The sequence below is a fragment of the Anopheles coluzzii genome, chromosome 3 (assembly GCF_943734685.1).
Source record: "Anopheles coluzzii chromosome 3, AcolN3, whole genome shotgun sequence".
In the NCBI taxonomy this organism is placed as follows: Eukaryota; Metazoa; Arthropoda; class Insecta; order Diptera; family Culicidae; genus Anopheles; species Anopheles coluzzii.
In genome coordinates, this window is record NC_064671.1 from 58,159,815 (window position 1) to 58,183,963 (window position 24,149).

The 24,149-nt window shown below is 40.9% G+C and overlaps 1 protein-coding gene and 2 long non-coding RNA genes across 3 annotated transcripts; 1 reads left to right on the forward strand and 2 right to left on the reverse strand.

Moving 5' to 3' along the window:
- Positions 1–9,138: 9,138 nt before the first annotated feature.
- On the reverse strand, positions 9,139–11,876 carry LOC120958714 (uncharacterized). Its single transcript, XR_007452608.1, has 4 exons — positions 11,836–11,876; positions 10,865–11,778; positions 10,653–10,796; positions 9,139–9,641 (listed from the first exon to the last, which is right to left on the reverse strand). It is a non-coding gene; the product is annotated as an uncharacterized LOC120958714 (long non-coding RNA).
- Positions 11,877–12,235: 359 nt separating this feature from the next.
- On the forward strand, positions 12,236–14,973 carry LOC125907393 (uncharacterized). Its single transcript, XR_007452609.1, has 4 exons — positions 12,236–12,276; positions 12,334–13,247; positions 13,316–13,459; positions 14,470–14,973. It is a non-coding gene; the product is annotated as an uncharacterized LOC125907393 (long non-coding RNA).
- A 2,530-nt stretch (positions 14,974–17,503) lies between these two features.
- On the reverse strand, positions 17,504–20,891 carry LOC125907323 (uncharacterized). The gene is made up of 4 exons (XM_049608941.1): positions 19,743–20,891; positions 18,375–19,688; positions 17,629–17,777; positions 17,504–17,516 (listed from the first exon to the last, which is right to left on the reverse strand). Exons 1-4 carry the CDS (start codon positions 20,889–20,891, stop codon positions 17,504–17,506), a joined length of 2,625 nt encoding a protein of 874 aa, XP_049464898.1.
- Between the last annotated feature and the right edge of the window lie 3,258 nt (positions 20,892–24,149).

A 24,149-nucleotide genomic window follows, 5' to 3' on the forward strand; every position in this document is an offset into this window, starting at 1 on the left:
AGCAGCTACAGTCACCCCAGCAAGCGTGCGAGCGCTTTCTGAAAATGTATGAAATTTGACAACCATAGCGAGAGTCAGTTTGAAAACGCTTGTTTCAGAATCAAACAATTTTGATTTTTTCGCACGCCTGTAGGAGCGATTACCGCTTCTTGAGATATATAAGTCATTTAGCAGCAATCTGGCAGTAATCAAACAAGATATCCAACTAAAACAAATGTATATCAGAGAGAGATCGACTGTCAAACCGAGTGGTTGTGCCTTCCTTGTGCTCCTGATTTTTTATGCTGTTTTGCCGTGTTACTGCCTGATTTTCAACATTTGCAACATTGGTGCTGCTGAGTTGCTTGTACTGGCTAGTGCGTGCCTTCGATTGTTATCAAGTTGCACTTGAGTTCTTGCACCTAGTCTCCTGTTATTTCGTCAGTTTTGCCGAGATATTGTTTGGCTTCATTCCTGCTCCTGTCACTCGTCAGTTTGTGCTGTGTCATTCGTTATGCAGTGCTCAACCTGCAATGCACCCACCGATAGTGCAAATTCGGTGTCCTGCGCCGGTGTGTGTGGTTCCAAGCATCATACCCATTGCACGGGTTTGTCCCGTGATTCTACTCGTGAGCTTGGGCGGAATAATCAATTGTTGTGGTTGTGCAAAAATTGTAACGAGTTTCGCAATGGCACAAACTCACTTCTCACAAGTGAGATAGCAGCCCTACTCGAGTTGGTGAAAGCAGATATTCTCACCACGATTGACTCATCTCTCTCTTCTCTTAGATCGGCTATCAAGAGCGATTTGCTTGCTGAGATCCTCGCTCTCGCTGATAAGCTAACACCCATATTAGCTAAGCCGTCTGTTTCTCACGCATCGCGAACGCACACGTCCACTAATGCATCGTCACTCAACGCCACTAATACCAGAACGACTAAAACAGCATCCACTCGCCGTACATTTACCAACTCAATGGAGCTCACTGCAGATATCCAACAAGCAGCGAACGATACCAACACTGTGGAAGCTTCTGATAGCTGCAACCACTACACTCATCGTACTAAGGTGACTAGTGATATTAGTGCTGGGCACTGCCGAACAAATACAAAATCATCTTCTGATCCTGTTTTGAACCATGATACCACGAACACTGGCATAGCAGAAAAAGTATGGTTATACTTCTCGAACATCAAATCGCATGTCTCCGCTGATGATATGCGTGTGTGGCTTAAAGCTGTGCTGCCAACCGACAACATAGATGTTTACCGTCTCACGAAAAAGGGTGCAAACCTTGATTTGATGTCCTTTATATCGTTTAAAGTGAGTATTCCTAAATCACTTAAGGATCTGGCGCTTCAATCTACTATTTGGCCAGTTTCACTTACTGTTCGTGAGTTTGTTGATCGTGGCCTACCAAAGCAACGTATACATGAAAGGGCCCGATTTGACCCTTCTGCGCTTACTTCGCATCGTTCAAGCAGTGCAAATTGCTCTTCAGCTGCGCCAAAAAGCACCGCTCATCCGGATCATTTTTTGGATCATCGATCGCCATCCCCACAGCGCGGGAATCAATCACTATCCCAGATGACCGAGATCCTAGAGGCTATCCAACCGGAGTTTCCTCCCACACCCCCTCAGTTATCACCGGGGGTGGGGCTTCAATCACAATCCAATCTCAGCAACACGAACCGCTCACCACAGATCAGCCCGTTTGCCAAACGGATAGCTCACAATTAATAGACCCCTTCGTGATCTATTACCAAAATGTTCGAGGCCTTCGCACCAAATATAATGGATTGCGCCTTTCTGCGAATGAATCAGGGTTTGAAATGCTTGCCCTTACTGAAACCTGGTTAAATGAATCGATTCCATCCAATATGGTCCTGGATAGTGATTCTTACAATATATACCGTTGCGATTGCAGCAGGTTAAACAATGAACGATCGCGTGGGGGTGGTGTGCTGCTTGCATGTTCCAGTCGTTATCCGTCTGTGGCACTTAACATGAATCAACCTACGCTTGAAGCTTTATGTATTCGTGTTTCTTTTCCTAAGTTTCGTCTTTATGTGGGGATTGTTTATGTGCCACCGTATTTGAGCAGCGACCGCAACTATTTCGAATCCCTTTCTGCTTTCATCAGCGATGCATACATGCATATGAAACCGAATGATCATCTTATCCTTCTTGGCGACTTCAATCAACCGACGTTAGGGTGGTCGCCTGCAGCCGCAGTAAGGTCAGATTCATCTTTACCTATGAGACATTATGTGCCTCATATCTCTTTGAATTCATTAAGTTCCTGCTTTTTGGATGTGTTAAATTTTCATGAACTCTATCAGCTGAACGGGGTGCATAACCATTCAAATCATTATCTGGACCTGGTGCTCTCTAACTCTGCTGCTGCTGCTTGTTCTTCTGTGTATCCTGCTTCGTCACTGCTCCTGCCCCAGGATGCCCATCATCCTGCTCTGGAAATTGCGTTACCGTCTTCTTTATTTAGGGCTAGTAGGGTTAGGAATGAATTGCCTTCTGCTCCTAATTCATTGAGTGTTCGTCTTACAGACTATCGTAAACTTAATTCTATTCTATCTCGTGCCGACTGGTCTTTTTTTTATCAATGTACATCGGTCGACGAGGCTGTCCAATCGTTTAATGCTTTGTTAACCTCTGCACTCCTTTCATGTACACCTATTTTTCGTTCCCCTCCTAATCCTCCCTGGTCCAATCGTACTCTTCGCAACCTGAAAAAGGATAGAATGAAATATCTTAGGAGGTATCGTCTGAACCGATCTGCTTTCAACTTTCGTTTATTTAAGTACGCTGCCTCTGCGCATCGACTATACAACAGGGCTCGTTTTGAGGCCTATTCGAGTAGACTGCAATCGCGTTTCTGTTCTGATCCAGCATCCTTCTGGCAATTTGTTAGGATTCGAAGAGGGTGCAATACGTTACCTAATGAAATGGTACTTGATTCTCGAACTGCCTCTACGCCTGTTGAGATCTGTGAGCTATTCTCTGCACATTTTTCCCAAATGTTTGAGCCACCGGTTAGTGACCCTAACCTTATTGAGGGTGGGCTACTCTACACGCCAGAGAACTTAATTAATCTCTCCGATATTTCGGTTAGCTCTGAAACAGTTGTACAGGTGTTATTTGGGTTGAAACGTTCTTTTACTCCTGGTCCAGATGGCATTCCTGCCTCAGTTTTAATAAACTGTAAGGACGTGCTCGCTCCACACCTTGCTAAAATTTTCAACCTTTCACTTTCTCTCGGGGTCTTTCCTGCTCTTTGGAAATCCTGTTGGCTTTTTCCGGTACACAAAAAGGGATGCCGTAGCATTGTCTCTAATTATCGTGGGATAACTCAAACATGTGCCACAGCCAAAATTTTTGAGCTATGTATCTTTCCAACCATACTTCATAGTTGTAGTTCCGCTATTAGCCCTTAACTGCATGGGTTTATGCTTGGTAGGTCTACTTCTACTAATCTCATGTCTTTTGTTACCAATATTTTCAGATCTTTTGAGGCAGGTACCCAACTTGATGCAATATACACTGACTTTCATGCTGCATTTGATAGTTTGCCCCACTCTTTACTATTAGCTAAACTATCTAAACTTGGTTTTGGTGATGGCATTATTAGCTGGCTGTCCTCATACTTAAGTAATCGATCTTGCAGGGTTAAAACCGGGTCGTACTTATCTGAGGAGTTTTTTTGTACGTCAGGTGTCCCTCAGGGTTGTGTGCTAAGTCCACTTCTGTTTTCTTTGTTCATCAATGATGTCTGTAATGTTTTACCTCCTGATGGTCATCTCCTTTATGCGGATGATATCAAAATCTTTTTACCTGTGTCCTCTTCTTCTGATTGTATGAGTCTTCAGCATTACCTTAATGCATTTGTTCATTGGTGTTCATCCAACTTACTTCGCTTGTACCCTGATAAATGTTCTGTTATTTCTTTCTCTCACTCTCTTTCTCCTATTTCATTTAACTATACTCTCTCTAACTCGTCTCTCTCTCGTGTTTTGTCCATCCGTGACCTTGGTATTATACTCGACAGTCGTCTTAACTTTAAACTGCAGCTTGATGAGGTTCTACTAAAAGCTAATCGAACTCTTGGGTTTATTTTACGTTTTACCTCTATTTTTAGAGATCAAAGCTTCTTAAGAAACCTTTATTGTGCTCTGGTAAGGCCTCTTCTTGAATATGCTAGCATCATCTGGAATCCTCCTACTATTGATGGCTGTTCGAGAATTGAAAGCATTCAGCGCCTTTTTACCAGGGTTGCTTTTCGTCGTTTGTTCGGTGCTGCCTCACTACCTCCCTATGAAACGCGATTGCAGTTATTCAATCTTCACTCTTTAACACTTTGACCGCCGGCCTGACGTCACAGTTTGCGAGTGAGCACGTAGCGCATGACAAGAGAGCGATGAGAGCGACAATTGTTCGTGCGACTATTATCACTCTTTTGTTTCATTTCGATAACGGCGTAGCACATGTCGTTCTCGTTCTCTCTTTCCTACCTCATTCGTTATCAAGAGAATTGGTGAGCGTCAGATACAGAGCTGAGCGGTGAACAAAGCCGTCGTGCGATTTCATATGACGCGGCGCTTAAAGTGTTAAGCTTCCGCCGCCAAGTGTCTCAGGCATGTTTTATTGGTGGCTTATTACTTTCTGATACTGATGCTCCTGATTTACTCTTGTCCATCTCGTTGTATGTTCCCTCTCGTTCCCTTCGTCCTCGTGATCCTCTGTCAATTGAAACACGTCATACTCTTTATACTTTCAATGATCCTATTCTATCCTGTTTCAGGTTGTTTAACCACTTTTACTATCTCTTTGATTTCGACTCCTCTCTCAACTCTTTCCGTAACCGTATTTTTTCTTCTAATTCTCTTTAATTATTCTTCTAAGTTTCATTAAGTTTTGATAGTCTCTACGCTCTACCTAAGTTTTTTTTCTTTAATTTTTTTGCTAGGTCTAGACTAGTTTAGTTAGGCTTAGTTTTTCATGAATTATTTTGTTTATTTGTTAGGGTTTATTTAGTTTTAAGTCTGCCTTATTTAGCCTTGATGGCGGATATTGTATTAATAAATGAAATGAAATGAAATGAAATGAAATGAAATATGAAGTATATGAAGGAGGAGATATCTCGAACCATTCCATACATTGTTCGTGTCTGATGTATTGTTTGATGGCTACCAGAGCGCCGGATAACCATTGGTAAAGTGTCATCGTGAATCTATTTCCCGCCTATCCCGATGTAAACAAATAAAAATTCTTCTCAATACGTCAAAAATTCTGGGTTCATTTAGTTTGATGCTGAGCTTTCAACAAAATTTGCAGTAAAGAACAGTTTAGTAGAACAGTAGAAATAATAAAATGATGTTCATAACAAATGTTTGTGCTAGTGAAGCTGCTGCTAAGAGAGAATTAATACGCCATCGCAAATTGCTACGAAATAACACGGATCCTCTCGCTCTTGCTGATGAAGCGTATGTACCATAACGAATTAAATATACTACTGTTTACTTACTCGAAATTGATTATTGTTTTAGCTTTATTCAAAATTTTAGAGTTTCAAAGGCCATATTTTTGTACCTTTTTGATGGTCTTCACGCGCAATTAAATTCTCAACGATGTTATGGACTCGACACGAAAGAACAAATAGCAGCATGCCTAATTTTTTTTGCAACCGGAAGCTACCAACGTGGCGTTGGGAAAGATTTCCATATTGCAATTGCGCAAAAAACGTTTTCAAAAGTACTACAGCAAACATTAGTCCCTCTTCATAATTTAATAAGAGATTGGATTAAATTGGCGATGTCCGAAGAGGAGCGACAAGAGGCAAAAGATTTCTTTTTTGAAAAAAGTGGATTTGAAAATATCGTCATGTGTGTTGATGGTACCCACATAAAAATAAAAAAAACCACGTAACCGACCACTACAGTATTTAAACCGGAAGAACGTTTATAGCATCAATGCTTTGATTGTAAGTATATTTATATTTTTTGCAAAAACATAAACAAAAGCTAACAACATTTTGTTTATTGAAGGTATGTGATCACAAATACCGGATTAGGGCGATCGACGCTCGTTTTGCAGGATCAAACCATGACGCCCATATCTGGAGAGTAAGTCCAGTCCGGGCTTATTTTGAGCACTTACATAGAAGTGGCCAAAATGACAGACTATTTGGTAGTTTGAAATTTTGTATCATGTAAAAAACACATTTTAATACTACTGTTTATATTCAGGAGATGCTGGATATCCCTCAGAACCTTGGATAGTAAGACCTCATCGTGATCCGGATGAGGGTTCTGTGGAAGCACAAGAAAACTCAAAAATATCGTCGGGAAGAATTACTGTGGAGCAAAGTATAGGAATCCTAAAATCACGGTTCAGATGTCTGTTAGGAGCTGAAAGATCCCTGAATTACGATCCAAGAAAGGCAGGACTAATAACCAATACGTGTTGTGCATTACACAACATGTGTATTGAACACAATATAGAGTGGCAACAGACGTTCAATAGTATTATACGTGGTATAGAAGATTCATAGAAGAAAACAGGAAAAAAGAAAAAGTAACAGTGAAATTCAATAAATTTATGAAATTTTCAATTTTAATGTAGTTTTCGAAAATTGAATCAATACAAACAAAGAAATTCAATACTGAGTGCCATCGCAACAACTTACTAAGCTAAACGTTTTTTCTCTAATTCTAGTTTTAACATTTGAGCCTCAATTTGCTTATTAGCTATTGCTTTTTTTAATTCTAACTGGCTATTTGATATTTGTAATTTTAAATCTAACTCTTTTGATGACAAAATTTGCCTTAATTCTAATTCCTTATTTGCTAATTCAACCTTAAAATCGAATATTTTTTGTTTCAAATCCAAATCTCTTTCTGCTACCGCGCGTTTAGCATTTATGTATTCTTTTATAACACACAAAAATGCTTTTTTTAATTCTAATTCTTCCTGTTTTATGACTGCCAGTTTTTCTGTTGTCCTATTGTACCTTTTAAATTCTAGCAACTGTAGTTCAGCAACACTTCTCTTTTTAAAGCGATGAAATTGTGTACCATGCACATTTGCTTCATCTTCATTTTCATGTTGCTGTTGTTGTAATTGTTGTTGCTGTTGTGATTGTTGTTGCTCTTGAAGCTGATGTTGAGTTCGCTGCTGCTGTTGTGAAGTTTGTTGCTGCTGTAGCAAAGGTTGTTGCTGCTGCTGAGAAGTGTGCTGCTGCTGTTGCGAAGTTAGTTGCTGCTGTTGCGGGTTTTGTTGACTTTGTTTTTGTTGTTGTGGTTGTTTTTGAAGTTGTGATGACGGCCCGGGTTGAGGCTCATATTGTAGTGAATCTACACCTAACATAGGCAGATCGGGTGTGCCTACTATGGACTGTCTTAAATCTAACAGTTCGATCACATGTTTCTCCATCATAGAGAAACTACTCAAATTACATGGACCTCCACCTGTAGCCCTATACTCTCTGTTATTGTGGGCGAGCTTTTTTTTAACCCTGATTTATAATCTGCCCAGACCTGACAATAAATAGGATGAACATTGATATAAAAATACTAGTTCAGAAAATATAATTTACTATGTAAACTTACTTTTTTCCAGCCTGAGCCATCTTTCATAGGTGGTCCTAATAAATTTAATTGGTTGGAAACTTCCTCCCAAAATGCGGTGCTCCCCTTACTCCTATCACCCACAACATCGCTATTCTGCTCGATTAACGAAATAAGTCGCTCGAACTGAGACTTATTGGTAGTTTTTCTTTTGTCCTACAATATGTATCATACAAGATTAGAAACGATATGAAGAGATTTGCATGTGATTAGCCTTACTTACAGCCATATTCATTGAAATCAATACACTTCTTGTTTTAACAAGTGTTCCACTGCAACTAGTCAACAAAACGGCTGCTCTGGGTTGGCTATACCGTTAACCAATACGCCAAAATATTTCGTAGTATTAATAAGAAGTTCAACCAACACAAAACCCATCCGCATGGAACAGAGTACGACGGTTTGAAACGGCATGGTCAAGTGGCATTGTTTTGTTTTTCTAGGAAATTTTCAGCACGAGCTTTGCACTGTTGGTGATTTTATGAGGTTGGACCAAAATAGTAAAATATATATCTTAAAATATCAGAAGTTAACAAAAAACGTACAGATAACCTGTTGGTTTGTTGTTGTATTGCAAAATGATATAAATTGTATAATCTGTTTGTATTAGATTATACGAACATTATAACATTCTAATTTATAAATGTAATGAAAAACGTTTTGACCACAATAAAGGCCATAGTGCAGTTTCACATCGATTCTGCTCAGCGGATTGCCACCAGAACAAAATTGGGTAAATTATTTGAGGAGTAATTTGAGCAAATTTATTTTATGTTCATTTAGTAATATATATATTATATATATATATATATATATATATATATATATATATATATATATATATATATATATATATATATATATATATATATATATATATATATATATATATATATATATATATATATATATATATATATATATATATATATATATATATATATTATATATATATATATATATATATATATATATATATATATATATATATATATATATGTGTGTGCGTGTGTGTGTGTATATATATATATATATCTATATTTAATTTATTTATATGATTACATTATTTTATCCGATATATTTTATGTTTTTATATACATTTTCAAAACTGATGAAAACTTTTTTTTATTGGAAATAGATAACAAAACATTTCCTAAATGTTACATACCTCTAAGTTCCAATCACTTCAATCATTTTAAGCAAAATTTAAAGCAAAACGTTACATTGAAAACAACATTCGTTCCAAATCCGCAGCGCAAAACCTCGCGGATTTCTCCCCATACAAACGGGAACGTTCGACCCCGGCAGGTAGAACTCATTCTTTCGCGCGCTTCTTACGGTCTCTCAATGGTACGTTATTTTAAAATTGAGCGCCAAGTGAGCGCCTTCTGACAACCGCGGCGAACGGATCTCGTCGTTCGAAGCCTACCCCTCCCAACAATGGCACTCAAATTCTCTCATTTTCTCATGCCCTCTCTGTCACATTCGTAGCTCGATCTCCTTCTTCTGGGACTTACCCTCTCAACAATCTCAGAGAGAATTTGTATGAAATTTCTTGGGCTTGTTCTCGGCTTGTTCTCGGCTTATTGGTATAAACGTCACTCAGAGAACAAGCCCAATATGAACAAGCGCTCAGTGACGTCACGGTGTAGCCGTATTGATGCGAGTCCACACAATGGGGGTCGACCCATTCCAACTGCTGTCAAAATGAAACAACAAAGGTATTTGGTTTGCATGCGTTTTATTGAACAATAACAAGTCGACAAGTGGCGTCGTTTTGAGTAGCTAAAAATCAGTTCCGGATTTACGTTTTGTCCTATTCCAGCTCGTATTAGTTAGTGAAATAGTTGTTCGGCTTCCGGTAAATCTGTAAGTGAAGGAATCAAAGCGTTAATACATCGAAATCATAACAAATTAGTTGATTTTACCTGTACCTATTATTTTAGATAATCATGACATCAAACGTCGGACGAGCTCCGGATGCTTCGACGAGTAGTTCCCAGGAGTGTCCTTGTGTAGAACTAGCGCAGGAAAATAAAAAAGATATAAGGACAGTTTTGAATGCAGTGATGGACGTGCGAATGAAACAGGACGAGATTTTAAAAACTCAAAGCCAAAGCCAAGTTGAACCAACCCAAAATGATGATGGGCATATGGAAGATGAAGAATACTTTTTGTTCGCTTTGGTTTCAACCAAGATCGGTCTAGATGACTTAGAAGAAAGCATAGCGTCAGCAGAGCGCTTCAATAATTTAAAAGGATGGCTTATGAAGAAGGTAAAAGCATCAAACGCAAAGAGCAGAATGCATCGCGTTCTTTACCTATTATTTAATAGGATATTTATAGTAGATTGCAGTTGGAGTGGACGGGGAGGCAACGGGCCTAAGGTAGAATTCAGGAAATATTCTAATATCCTCCGTCTATTTGCTGTTGTCGGAGGAGCAGGAAGGGCTTTAGAGGATTCTATTGTTGAGGATTTTTTTATAAAGAAATTTAAAAATTCGCAATCAGCTGCCCAAGCGAAAGGCATTGTGAAAAGTGTCAGTCGTGGTACGTTTTCAAGAAAGAAGAAGAAGAATTAGATAAATAAGATAGAGTTCAATAATGTTCCTTTCACGATTTTTTTTGCTTTGGATTTGTTGATATTGATAAGGCTTTTTTTTTTATTTTTGATTGTTGCTGAACTATTAGTCAATTGAAAAATATAAGGGAATTCATAAATGCTAGTAAATGTTGATAGTAATTGATTTTTTGGTTTAAGGTAGTTGTATGAATTATTCTAAATAATGTGGATATCAGTAAATATAAAATATTATGGAGTTTAAGTTATAAAAAGTTTCTATGAGTAATTTTCCTTTAACATACCAATTTTTATATTCATAATTGATTGAACTGGTACAATGAATAAGTTGCAAAGTTAGCTTTAAGATTATTACCATAATTATGACACTTCATAGTTATCATACTTTGTGAATAACTTTTACAGAACAGAGATGGTCACATGCACGTTTGTCGAATACTCACTTGCTTACCTTTTTATCAAGTGCTAACCAGTTTTGAGGTCTACCATTAACCGCTTTCAATACAGCGCCGTCGTTTATTAAATGATCTGTTGATGAGGTCTAATGGGAACGTATGTTTTCAAGTGGCACGACCATTTACGGGACTCATACAACCTGAAATTTATATTAAATATATTTTCACAATTATAAGCTTGGAATAACGGTCCCCAAAGCGTACTTACTCAAAGATGTATATGTTTAAGTACAAGCAAGCAACGCCATACATACGCTTCGCGCAGCAGCATGAAGCCTTGCGCGTACGATGCCTTTCGCGCTCCGTGCTCCAGCGAGTTGTTTGCTGCCCTGAGCACGTTCATCCTTCGGCGTGGATAAGTAGCTGGAGAAGTCTGCTTCGTCTTTTGGCATCACCGGAACGCTATGGTACATTGCGACAATTTCCGTCAACTTGCCCACACCCTTCTGGCCGGCCCTGTCACGAATACAATCCAGCAAGTATCCCTTATAGTCGCAGTAGAATGATCCACGTGATATCGATCAGAAACGCATTCAGCACATCCTTGTTCCACACGTCGAAATCCTTTCCTTCTGTGTCTTGCCGAACGCCAGCATCAGGTGGCACGCTGAGCAGATCAGTTGCATGTAATCGTACTCTTGTGTCGTGCCTGGACATCGTCCCGTTGTGTACAATTTCCACAGTGTCCGGCACCGCATATGCCGATTCGTTCACAACACGGGTTACCGTTAGATTTTGCGCATATAACCTACCGGGAGAAAGGTCACCTACATTACAACCAGTCAATTTAAACAGAACAAGTTCAACCCACCGGGAACATTTCCTTCATCCCCGGAAAAAGCGTCCGGGTGTGGGAAGGGTCGTAGCGAGCCCCTTCCTCTGCACCGCTTAACAGCTGCAGACGATGTCGACTAAATAATCCCCGTCAGAAAAGGTTATATGGCACAAATCACATCCTAAAATGAAACAATCATCGAAATTAAACACAAGCACACCTTACCTCAGCGTCAGCGTCGTGCTTGAAGGTTAAAAATTTCATCCTGCTTTATTGAATGCTCCAAGCTATTTTTTTGGCTTCCACCACAACTAAATAATACTGTCGTGGTTAGTTTTATGTTTAATCTACAAAACAAAACGTTTTTTATAAGAAATATCACATAATTTGCACAAAATACTCACAAGATCGCCGCACACGCAAAAACTTGCTGTTTACATTTTGGCTTCACTCTCATTTGACATGTCAAAAATTTGCAAGCCCCGAAGTGTGGATCAAAAAGGGGGGTGGGAGGGGAGAGAAGGTGATGAGATCGAAGCGGCACGAAATGGCCGTTGCAAAAACCGCATGCTCAGAACGCTAAGTCCCAGAAGAAGGAGATCGAGCTACGAATGTGACAGAGAGGGCATGAGAAAATGAGAGAATTTGAGTGCCATTGTTGGGAGGGTAGCGTTCTGAGCATGCGGTTTTTGCAACGGCCATTTCGTGCCGCTTCGATCTCATCACCTTCTCTCCCCTCCCACCCCCCTTTTTGATCCACACTTCGGGGCTTGCAAATTTTTGACATGTCAAATGAGAGTGAAGCCAAAATGTAAACAGCAAGTTTTTGCGTGTGCGGCGATCTTGTGAGTATTTTGTGCAAATTATGTGATATTTCTTATAAAAAACGTTTTGTTTTGTAGATTAAACATAAAACTAACCACGACAGTATTATTTAGTTGTGGTGGAAGCCAAAAAAATAGCTTGGAGCATTCAATAAAGCAGGATGAAATTTTTAACCTTCAAGCACGACGCTGACGCTGAGGTAAGGTGTGCTTGTGTTTAATTTCGATGATTGTTTCATTTTAGGATGTGATTTGTGCCATATAACCTTTTCTGACGGGGATTATTTAGTCGACATCGTCTGCAGCTGTTAAGCGGTGCAGAGGAAGGGGCTCGCTACGACCCTTCCCACACCCGGACGCTTTTTCCGGGGATGAAGGAAATGTTCCCGGTGGGTTGAACTTGTTCTGTTTAAATTGACTGGTTGTAATGTAGGTGACCTTTCTCCCGGTAGGTTATATGCGCAAAATCTAACGGTAACCCGTGTTGTGAACGAATCGGCATATGCGGTGCCGGACACTGTGGAAATTGTACACAACGGGACGATGTCCAGGCACGACACAAGAGTACGATTACATGCAACTGATCTGCTCAGCGTGCCACCTGATGCTGGCGTTCGGCAAGACACAGAAGGAAAGGATTTCGACGTGTGGAACAAGGATGTGCTGAATGCGTTTCTGATCGATATCACGTGGATCATTCTACTGCGACTATAAGGGATACTTGCTGGATTGTATTCGTGACAGGGCCGGCCAGAAGGGTGTGGGCAAGTTGACGGAAATTGTCGCAATGTACCATAGCGTTCCGGTGATGCCAAAAGACGAAGCAGACTTCTCCAGCTACTTATCCACGCCGAAGGATGAACGTGCTCAGGGCAGCAAACAACTCGCTGGAGCACGGAGCGCGAAAGGCATCGTACGCGCAAGGCTTCATGCTGCTGCGCGAAGCGTATGTATGGCGTTGCTTGCTTGTACTTAAACATATACATCTTTGAGTAAGTACGCTTTGGGGACCGTTATTCCAAGCTTATAATTGTGAAAATATATTTAATATAAATTTCAGGTTGTATGAGTCCCGTAAATGGTCGTGCCACTTGAAAACATACGTTCCCATTAGACCTCATCAACAGATCATTTAATAAACGACGGCGCTGTATTGAAAGCGGTTAATGGTAGACCTCAAAACTGGTTAGCACTTGATAAAAAGGTAAGCAAGTGAGTATTCGACAAACGTGCATGTGACCATCTCTGTTCTGTAAAAGTTATTCACAAAGTATGATAACTATGAAGTGTCATAATTATGGTAATAATCTTAAAGCTAACTTTGCAACTTATTCATTGTACCAGTTCAATCAATTATGAATATAAAAATTGGTATGTTAAAGGAAAATTACTCATAGAAACTTTTTATAACTTAAACTCCATAATATTTTATATTTACTGATATCCACATTATTTAGAATAATTCATACAACTACCTTAAACCAAAAAATCAATTACTATCAACATTTACTAGCATTTATGAATTCCCTTATATTTTTCAATTGACTAATAGTTCAGCAACAATCAAAAATAAAAAAAAAACCTTATCAATATCAACAAATCCAAAGCAAAAAAAATCGTGAAAGGAACATTATTGAACTCTATCTTATTTATCTAATTCTTCTTCTTCTTTCTTGAAAACGTACCACGACTGACACTTTTCACAATGCCTTTCGCTTGGGCAGCTGATTGCGAATTTTTAAATTTCTTTATAAAAAAATCCTCAACAATAGAATCCTCTAAAGCCCTTCCTGCTCCTCCGACAACAGCAAATAGACGGAGGATATTAGAATATTTCCTGAATTCTACCTTAGGCCCGTTGCCTCCCCGTCCACTCCAACTGCAATCTACTATAAATATCCTATTAAATAATAGGTAAAGAACGCGATGCATTCTGCTCTTTGCGTTTGATGCTTTTACCTTCTTCATAAGCCATCCTTTTAAATTATTGAAGCGCTCTGCTGACGCTATGCTTTCTTCTAAGTCATCTAGACCGATCTTGGTTGAAACCAAAGCGAACAAAAAGTATTCTTCATCTTCCATATGCCCATCATCATTTTGGGTTGGTTCAACTTGGCTTTGGCTTTGAGTTTTTAAAATCTCGTCCTGTTTCATTCGCACGTCCATCACTGCATTCAAAACTGTCCTTATATCTTTTTTATTTTCCTGCGCTAGTTCTACACAAGGACACTCCTGGGAACTACTCGTCGAAGCATCCGGAGCTCGTCCGACGTTTGATGTCATGATTATCTAAAATAATAGGTACAGGTAAAATCAACTAATTTGTTATGATTTCGATGTATTAACGCTTTGATTCCTTCACTTACAGATTTACCGGAAGCCGAACAACTATTTCACTAACTAATACGAGCTGGAATAGGACAAAACGTAAATCCGGAACTGATTTTTAGCTACTCAAAACGACGCCACTTGTCGACTTGTTATTGTTCAATAAAACGCATGCAAACCAAATACCTTTGTTGTTTCATTTTGACAGCAGTTGGAATGGGTCGACCCCCATTGTGTGGACTCGCATCAATACGGCTACACCGTGACGTCACTGAGCGCTTGTTCATATTGGGCTTGTTCTCTGAGTGACGTTTATACCAATAAGCCGAGAACAAGCCGAGAACAAGCCCAAGAAATTTCATACAAATTCTCTCTGAGATTGTTGAGAGGGACCCGTCCGGCAAAATGAGTGTATTTTTTGAGTGATTTGAGTACCGTCCCCCGTTAGCAGTTACTCTTAGAGGAATGAGTTACACCCTCGCGCGAGCCCTCCCCCTCACCCCACCCGGAACGCACGGTGCGCTCTGCAGTTCTCAATGTGTTGTGTTCTTTCCAATCATGCTACCAACACATCCAAAGATATTTGTTTCTTTCGTTTCTCGTTTTCTTTCATTCATTGCCACGATCTCAAATACGCACTTATTCTAACAACAAACACAAACACGGTCATTTTTGGTTACATTAAACACTTTATTGAAACATAAATTACACTTTCACAACACATTTAGAATCCTTCATACTCACGAATGGCATCATACTGCAAAGTACCGGGTCGAGCCAGGCTGCGGGAAACTTGTCGACAATCTGCGTTGCCTCTGTTCAGCAAATTCTTACCTGTCGATGCACGCACTGCATGTGCGTCTGTACACACTGTTCACTTCACACTTTATCTAAACACACCGGCGCACGAGACTTATAACGAAATGCGCATCAACGCACAAACACTGCGCGCGGGACTTAGAGCGAAACGCGCACAACCATCTCCGACAAAGCGTTGCGCTGTACTGGTGGTTTTGTACGCGTAGGAGGGGGGACATACGGAGCGATGGTTCGATGCTGTAGTGTAAGCGAGACAACACGATGTGACGAGCAGCTCCAAGTTGTTGAGCTCGCTGAAAGAAGACACACACACACATTCACAGACGGCTCGTCAAAGCACGGTATTTGTATTGGTGTTAGTGAAGCGCGCGTGTAAAACAGAATGCGAACTCTCATCGCAGCGCGTTTCTCCGTGCTTCCTCAAGCTTCCTCATACCCCTCGGCCTGAATCACTCAAAATTTGGGGTCTCATTGTTTGCGTGGTATAGTCGCCCCGCGTATTTGCGATCGTGGCAATGCATAAAAGAAAACGAGAAACGAAAGAAACACATATCTTTGGACACATATAACTGCAGAGCGCACCGTGCGTTCCGGGTGGGGAGGGGGAGGGCTCGCGCGAGGGTGTAACTCATTCCTCTAAGAGTAACTGCTAACGGGGGACGGTACTCAAATCACTCAAAAAATACACTCATTTTGCCGGACGGGTATACTCGAGCGCTCGCACATGAGTGCAAGCAAACGCGGTATAGAGGATAGAGCGAGACAAACGATTATTTTGCTCCAAGCTTTCTACTTTTGTCCCGTTGGGTTGGAGCACCCAAATCAAAACAAAAATTTTAACACATCAAACTTGGTTAATAATTTATCACTTTTATTAAATTAAAATCAACAATATAATATAACAAATAAAAGCGCATTTAAACACATAGCTTCACACAATCTAGCTGCAAACCACACACATTCTTTATATAAAAAAACCGTCGTATTTCAAATAGTCGCCTATTTTCGTGGATCCCGTTGTTGATGCTTAATACAGCAAAAAAAAAACCATTGAAATAAAGCAGCGCTAATCACATATTTAAGATAAATGATGAAAGATAAGCGCAGCTTCATTTCAATGTGCACAACACTTCAACACTTAGCGAAACTTCGATCGCCTGGGACTTAGGCTAACACGCGCGCAGCCTTTCAGGGCGAACGCTTGAGCTGAACGCCGTCCTCCTTTAGATGTGAAAACACGACATACATTATATTTTCATAATGATCCTTTTCTGTCCTGTTAGTTGGTTTAACTACTATCATGATCTCTTTGACTTTAACTCTTCCTTAAATGCTTTCCACTCTCGCGCCCTTTCCTTTCAATCATTTTCCTGATTTCTCTTCATACTTCCTTCTATATTATCTTTATCTCTCTCTAAGTTTACGATTTTTTTATCTTTCATTATACTTTTTTATACTTCTCTACCTCATTTTAGTTATACTAGTTAATTTGGCCCGGTTACAGGGCTACGCTAAATAAAATAAAAAAGTAAAACAAAAATTACTGCTCAAATTTTATATCAGAAGACTCCTAAATAAGTCTGCGATGCTGCTTTTTTTGATAGCATTGATACGAATAATCCGATGCGTTGTATGATGATGACAGTTAAATGTTTACCAATATCGTTGTCATCGCGTGAATCCTGTATATTGCTTATGTTAAGAACCTATGGTTCATTACGCATTGCATGATCTATAATCGGTTTTCATCTCTATCATTTGGTTTAACACGGTAGTTAACAATCTTATGTTTCTTGTTCTTGAATATAAAGCACTTCCTATTTGATTTCGTGTGTACACAGGTGCAGTATTTTGCAGTTTGTCATGATATTTTTGGAGCAAACTTGACGGTTTTTAAAGACGAAGACACGAAACCAACACACGAAGACGAAAACAAACAACTTAACTTACTTTATTTTATATGAGGCAGTAAGCTTATTTGCCTAATAAAATTCTTACATAAATCTTTATCTGTATTGATCGATAGAAATAATCATGAAAAAACGTTTACTTCTAGGCATCATTATTGTTAATAGTGGCACACTATATTGCAACAACAGCCTCAATCGGTGTACCTGTTAAAGTACAATAACAAAATGATTTATATTTGCTTATCTGTATGAACATCATATGAATTTGCTTACCGCATAAACAGCCCTTCGATTGCCTATTACAGTGGGTAGGTACAGTCCAAGATGTTGCAAGGACTGGCCTTGCGCCTTGTTAATTGTCATCGCAAAGCATACCTGAATTGGAAATTGTTTCCGGCGAATTTGGAACGGAATATTCGCATCGTTGCTGTCACATAAAATGCGTGGTAATAGTACGTCATCTCCCTGTCGTTTGCCGGTTAAGATTCGAGCGTGTATGCAGTGCGGTTTCATTTCGATGACCAGCTGACGCGTTCCATTGCACAACCCACGTTCGGTATTCAAATTACGAAGCAGCAAAACTGGTGTATATTTTTTCAATCGCAAGCAATGAACTGGAATTCCACTTAAGTTGATTGAATGCAGGAATTCAGGCTGCATCTGTAGCGTTTCGTGTTCTTCTGGATTTACTAACGCGTCTACCGAAAGATATTCCTGTACTGGCCCAGGTAGTTGTTCTAGTACGCAGTTATTGATTGCGGTTACATCAACATTTTTCGGAGAGAGAATAGCTCGGTCCGAAAAATATTTCAGATGTTCGAAATATTGTCTAATATCTGGATAGACGCGATTAATCAATATTCGTACGTTGTCATCAACGCTGGCAGAGCGAGGTAATACCATATCACGGGGAATTTTTGCAAAAGATGCATCCAACCCCGGAAAGGTAGCATGGCGACCCTCACCGATGCGGAGAAGGAAATCGGTAAAGTTTTGTAGATCGTTTGCACTCCGCACGGTTGATGCAGTATGGACGCGCATATTGACATGCAATCTCAATACCTTAAATTGCTCCCACAATGCACTCTTTTTTAAACACTGCTGGATAACCTGTGCATCTGTACCTTTCGGGACGATTGGAAGAATCTGTCGAAAATCGCCACAGAGTAGCAAGACCTTACCGCCAAACGGCCTATGCACACCCACGATGTCTTGTAGAGTACGGTCGACAGCTTCAAGAGCGTAGCGACTGCTCATCGAGGCTTCGTCCCAGACGATGAGTGCTGCTTGCCGCATCAGGTTCGCAAGGGATGATTGTACGGGTATATTACACGTACTGTTTTCGTCAAGTGCCAGAGGTAACTTAAAGGTCGAGTGCACCGTTTTACCTCCCGTCAAGAGTAACGCTGCGATACCACTTGAGGCTGCAGCAAGAGCAATCTTCGACTGGCGGCGCGTATAAGCCAGAATCTTCTCTAGAAGGAATGATTTTCCGGTACCACCTGGTCCATCCAAGAAGAACAGGTTGCGATGTTCTTCGGGTAAGCCTTCGAATTCCGATTCGTGACGATCCACCGCTGCTGCTACGACATCGTATACCAAACGCTGTTCGACATTTAGCATATGCAACGATGCTAGTGTTTCGTCAAGCGTGTTGATGGAGTACGAACGCTCCGCATCTATGTGCATGTTGACACTGGTTTGATCGGACAGTAGTTGATCTATTGGTATAAATTGGTGAAAATCGGCTAACTGTGGCATACCCGAGATGCTGGTGAGCGTTTTTGATGGTGTGCTTTCCCGTAAGTATTTTTCGATTAGACGGAGAGCCTGAAACTGTTCCAGTGCACGCAGTATACGATTTTGATCAGATTCTTCCGATGTGTAGCGGTCACGATGCTGCCAATGAAAGTCTTCGCACAGATGATCTACGTATGTGTCCCATAGGCGGCGAGGATTCTGTGCCAATCCTTGAGAAAGGATAACTGCAAACAAATTGCGCAACTGGGAAGGCATTTGAAATGTGACGGCTTCTTGCATGGCCCGATCCCATTCGAGATCGTCTTGAAATAGTCCAGCCATTGTTGCTGCTTCTTGGTAGCTCGCAAACACAGTTCCGTCGACAGTCCGCAGGTCCTCGAATGAAGTTGGACCTTTGCGGTAGCACAGCAACAATCGTAGGCAATACCGTTCCATTTGTGACATAGAGCAGTACACCATTCGACCAACCACGATACAGAACTCTCTAATGCGTGGGACCCATTGCATTCCTGGTCCGTCGTACCATGGCAATCGATGAGTGGGTTTATCAAACCGATAGTAAGTTGGGACTTCTTGGTACGTTAGATTCCGTGCGCCAGGATCATTTGCTGCCAGCTGGAAAAAGCGCGTTAACATGGTATGATGACCTCATTCTAACACAGAATTTACATTTTCGTTTGGCTGGAACGTGATACGATGTTGGTGTTCCAGATGTATGGGCAATTGAACGACGGTCACCGTTTTGGCCTGCATCTCAAAACCAAATATAACCCACATAGCTTGAGAGGCTGAGATGTATCGTGCATCCTGATACTGTTGAATTTCATCGCATGACTGCGTGTCAGTGGAAAATGCTACATGGTCGCAACCCTTAAACAAATACTTGTGCAAGTATTTTATACTGGCCACCGATGCGCATATTTCCACATTAATGTGGCAGTTATACTTATGGCAAAGCCATGGATTGTATGGCACCACATACCGGTTGTCCAATTCCACTCCCTTAACGACGACTTTGCGTCCATCGTTGCGGCGACGATACACGGGATATCCGTCCTCGGCCTGACGCGTTTCCTTGGTATACTGCTTAGGGAACCACTTCGAACAAACGCCATCCTTCATGCAAGGTGCTTGAGGATTCGATCTACCGCAAGGTCCATGCATCATACACTTGCTCACTGTTTCGTTTAACTCCTCGTTCGCTTGGTCCGGAATTTCAGCCAAAACCAAACGGTCGTAATCCGCCGCCGACCGTGGTTTGTCCGTGTCACCGAGGATTATCAAACAGTGTGCATGCGGTAGGCCACGCTTTTGGAATTCAATAACGTGTATTCGCGCAATCTCGAGTCCCAGCACTCCTGCCGACAGATCTTCAAAAATAGCTTTTAATTTTAAACGAAAAACACGCACTGTAAGGTCAGGACGATCTGCGGCTTGCTGCCTTGGAAGAAGAGCCTCCGTCACTTCCGGCCATTTGGGATTGCAAGTGACCGTTATAAACAGGTCAGGCTTTCCGATCGCTCGCACAATCGCCATTGAATCTTGATATTGTGCCCGCATGAATCGGTCGCCGCCGGGGAAAGATGGTGCGAGAATAATACGCGTTCCTGCCTGGCCAAGGTTTCTGTGATTTCCAATTGGTTCGCCATGTAGTTGCTGGTCTGCTAGTCCAGCGAAGTCCATAATGCCAGAGTAAGCATCAGCACGCAGCTGGGCTTGATGGTCGCGATGATATTTAAGCCGCTGTTCTTCTATTTTGCAGCACTGATCAACTGCGTATTGCTGCATCAGTCGACCAGCACGATGTATAAGAGACATTTCTCCTGCCCGTGTGCACATCCGATAGGCAGCGTACTCGCGAAGAGTAATCTGTCGGGAAGATCTCGTAGGCTGCTCGTTTATCACGTCAGCTGATTCTTCAACAGCGGAGCGATTTTCACGCGCAGAATGAGTGTTATCTTTTCGTGCTGCCTTCGTAATGCCGAACGTCCATCCAACCTCACCGTAAGGATGTAGAAGAGGGAAATGCATCGCATCATATAATTGGTGTGTCTCGTACACTCGAATGAGGCCACCAGTACTGCGACTCTGCAAAATAATATCGCGAGGCTTTCCAGCGTTGTTTGAAATAAATATACCACCAATCTCATCGGCTGTTGGGCGGTTGTACCGACGCTGATCCAAACCTGGCAAACGTGCGTGAATATGCAACTGCACATCTTCTTGTTGTGTCATCCTTTCATAAGCATGTTGGAAAAGGCGTGCCAGTTCGTTGTGCTGATCTAATATCTGCTGAAGTGTCGCTACAATCAATCGATCCATTTTGTTGCTTCTTGCCACACGTGCTTCGATTACTCCGTTTCGTTGCTCTTCAGCGGAAGAATCGTGAAAGTAGAGCTGTGCGTACTGTGGCGCTCGTCCTGGAAATTGGCCAAGCATACCAATCCGATGCCAAAGGGCACCTTGTATACGATACGTATACACACCTCGACCATCAGCGACTGTTCGATCCTGGCGCACTTGATCATGTGCTCGCAACGATGCACCCATTGAAGTGAATGCAAAGGCGTTGTTATACGTTCGGATGTTTTGCATGAATCGTGAGTTTGTAAACAATTCGCATAATTCACGGGGAGGCTCGGCAAATGGTGGTAGAATCACTTGGCCTCCGTTGCAGCAGAGAGTGCCAGTCTCACCAAACTACTTCTCCGCCGCACAATATGGACATGGTTCACGGACTCTCAGATAATGCCGTTGAGGTTGGATGTAGGCATCATGATATCCCAGGCCTTGCCTTAGATTTCTTGTGCCATGTCGTCGGATTAGTCGTTATCGTCGAATTGTTTTCCACCGTTGTCTTAACGGAATCTGGATATCAATAATGCTGGTTTCCATGGAAACAGGCCTACTGGACCGATTAGTCTGTCGCACGGAAGGCACTGAATTTGGGACCGATAAATTAGCAGCTCGTCGACGACGATAGTAGGTGGCTTGATATTTGCGTTTCAATCGTGTCGTCCGTTCTGCAGGAGTTTCTTCTTCCGGGGTGGCGTACCGTGCCATCCACGCAATTGTAGATGACATCTCAACAGTGGATGCGGTCGCTTCTAAATCAATCCCTGTTTGAGTGAGATGGACTGTATTCGTTACAGGTACATTATTTTCGGTGATATCGATGTTAACTGGTCTTGTTTGAGGTTGTTCCGAACCGTTTATACCGCTGGTTAGATTATGAGCATGTTGCGCATCTCGATAACGGTTAGAAGTTCCAACAGGGGGAGTGGCATGTACCGCCATTGTTTCAGTCGGCATCGTGTGGACTTTCGCGGACCGATGGCGATGTCTGTACTTAGCTTGACGTTTGCGGTTTAATCTTGCCTTTTTATCTGCTAGGGTCTCGTTAGGCGGAGTTGCATATCGAGCAAACCATGCTGGTGTTAGTGGCTCCACTTCTAGATGCATAGGAAAATTATTATCTAGTTGTTCTTCAAAACTGCTCATTATTGTAAAATCATAAGTAATAATTGTCATTGTTGTTAAACTTTTTCGGAAAATTGTACCTTTTACTCACCTATATGGGAATGAATTAGTAACTGCTTAAAGAAAATGGATTTTTTCGTTATGCCACAAAAAGTTTTTTACCGATATACTGCTTCTAGTCGACAAAAAAAAACAAAAATTCTGCGACAACGTTGGTGACACTGAAGCTTTTGTCTTGTCAAACCGTTCACGGTTTCACGCAAAAGTATGGCTTACTTTGATCGTTATGTTGCGAAACTCGATCACTGGGTAAAAATACAAACTCAAAGCAAATACGTTTGTCCCTTTCTTTTGTTCTGCATCTAAAACGTATGTTTGGAAAAAAAGCTCGCCAAAAATTTTTTACGTATTTTTTTTTTTTTTTTGGAAACCACGGAACAGCGTTCAACTATTAAATTCTGACTGTAATTTGTATCGTGCTTTCCTTACTCCTCGAAACACTCTAAACCAAGTCGGCGTCGCGTTTTCCGTAACCAAAGTGGTTGTCATTATATGGATGTAAAGTAAGCAAAAAACATCCAAGCTACCGCAGGAAAGTAACGCTGGTCAGCCTTTACTAGAATTTTATAATAGAGATTAGAGTTAAACTAAGATACTTAGTTAAACCTTAAAGGCAGACTGTGAATGAAATAAATGAATTAAATGAACAATGGGGTCCTTTCCGTTTGAAATTCGTAGGCTGAAATTTCAGCCTGTCAGCTGTTTGCATTGTATAGCAGTTTTCAAGCAGCTATCTAAGTGGGTATAACATACAGGTGAGCTTATTCCAAGGTGTATGAATTTAGAAGGCTGATTTTTATCGCTTCTGCTTCTGAATGAAGATTTTAAGAGTGTTTTGAATATTCGTCAAGCCTCAAGAAAGCTTGTTTGAACAAAAGTTTTCGCCAATCCTGTCAAAAAGTAATATTCAAATTTAGTTTTAAAAAAACATACTATGAGACCACCTGGACCACACTACATACACTTTGGTTCTAGATTCCACCAAGTGATCTCTTTAACGCACCTTGGGATAAATGTAAACAACACCGTGTTTTCGAGCAGGTACTCGAATCTAATTCTAGCTTTGAGGCTAGAATAATCTAGACTGAAAATTGCAGGCTAGTGTTATGTGTGGTTTTGTATGGAGTGTTTACATTATTTCAGCCTCCAACTGTCAAACTCCATACAAAAAACTAACTAGAATCGTGAAGGGAGCCAATATTAGAAGCTGAATTGAAATACAAGGCCACTTACATAAAGTCAGCAGATCAAGAAGCGTATCATTCCAAGAACCATGAACCATAAATCAAGAACACCGAACCATGTTCTATTAGGAATTTCTCCAGGAAACAAACAGATAGAAGTCGAACCCATGAACATAACAAATACTTTAAGTGGTAGCTTTAAGTTGGCTCAACACTCACTAGATAGCTTTTGGAAGAGATGGTTAGAAGAATATTTACCAGAAATAACCAGCCAAACAAAGTGTTTTAATGATATGATATCAGAGAACTAAACGAAGGAAACTTAGTATTTATGATAGAAAACAAAAATCTA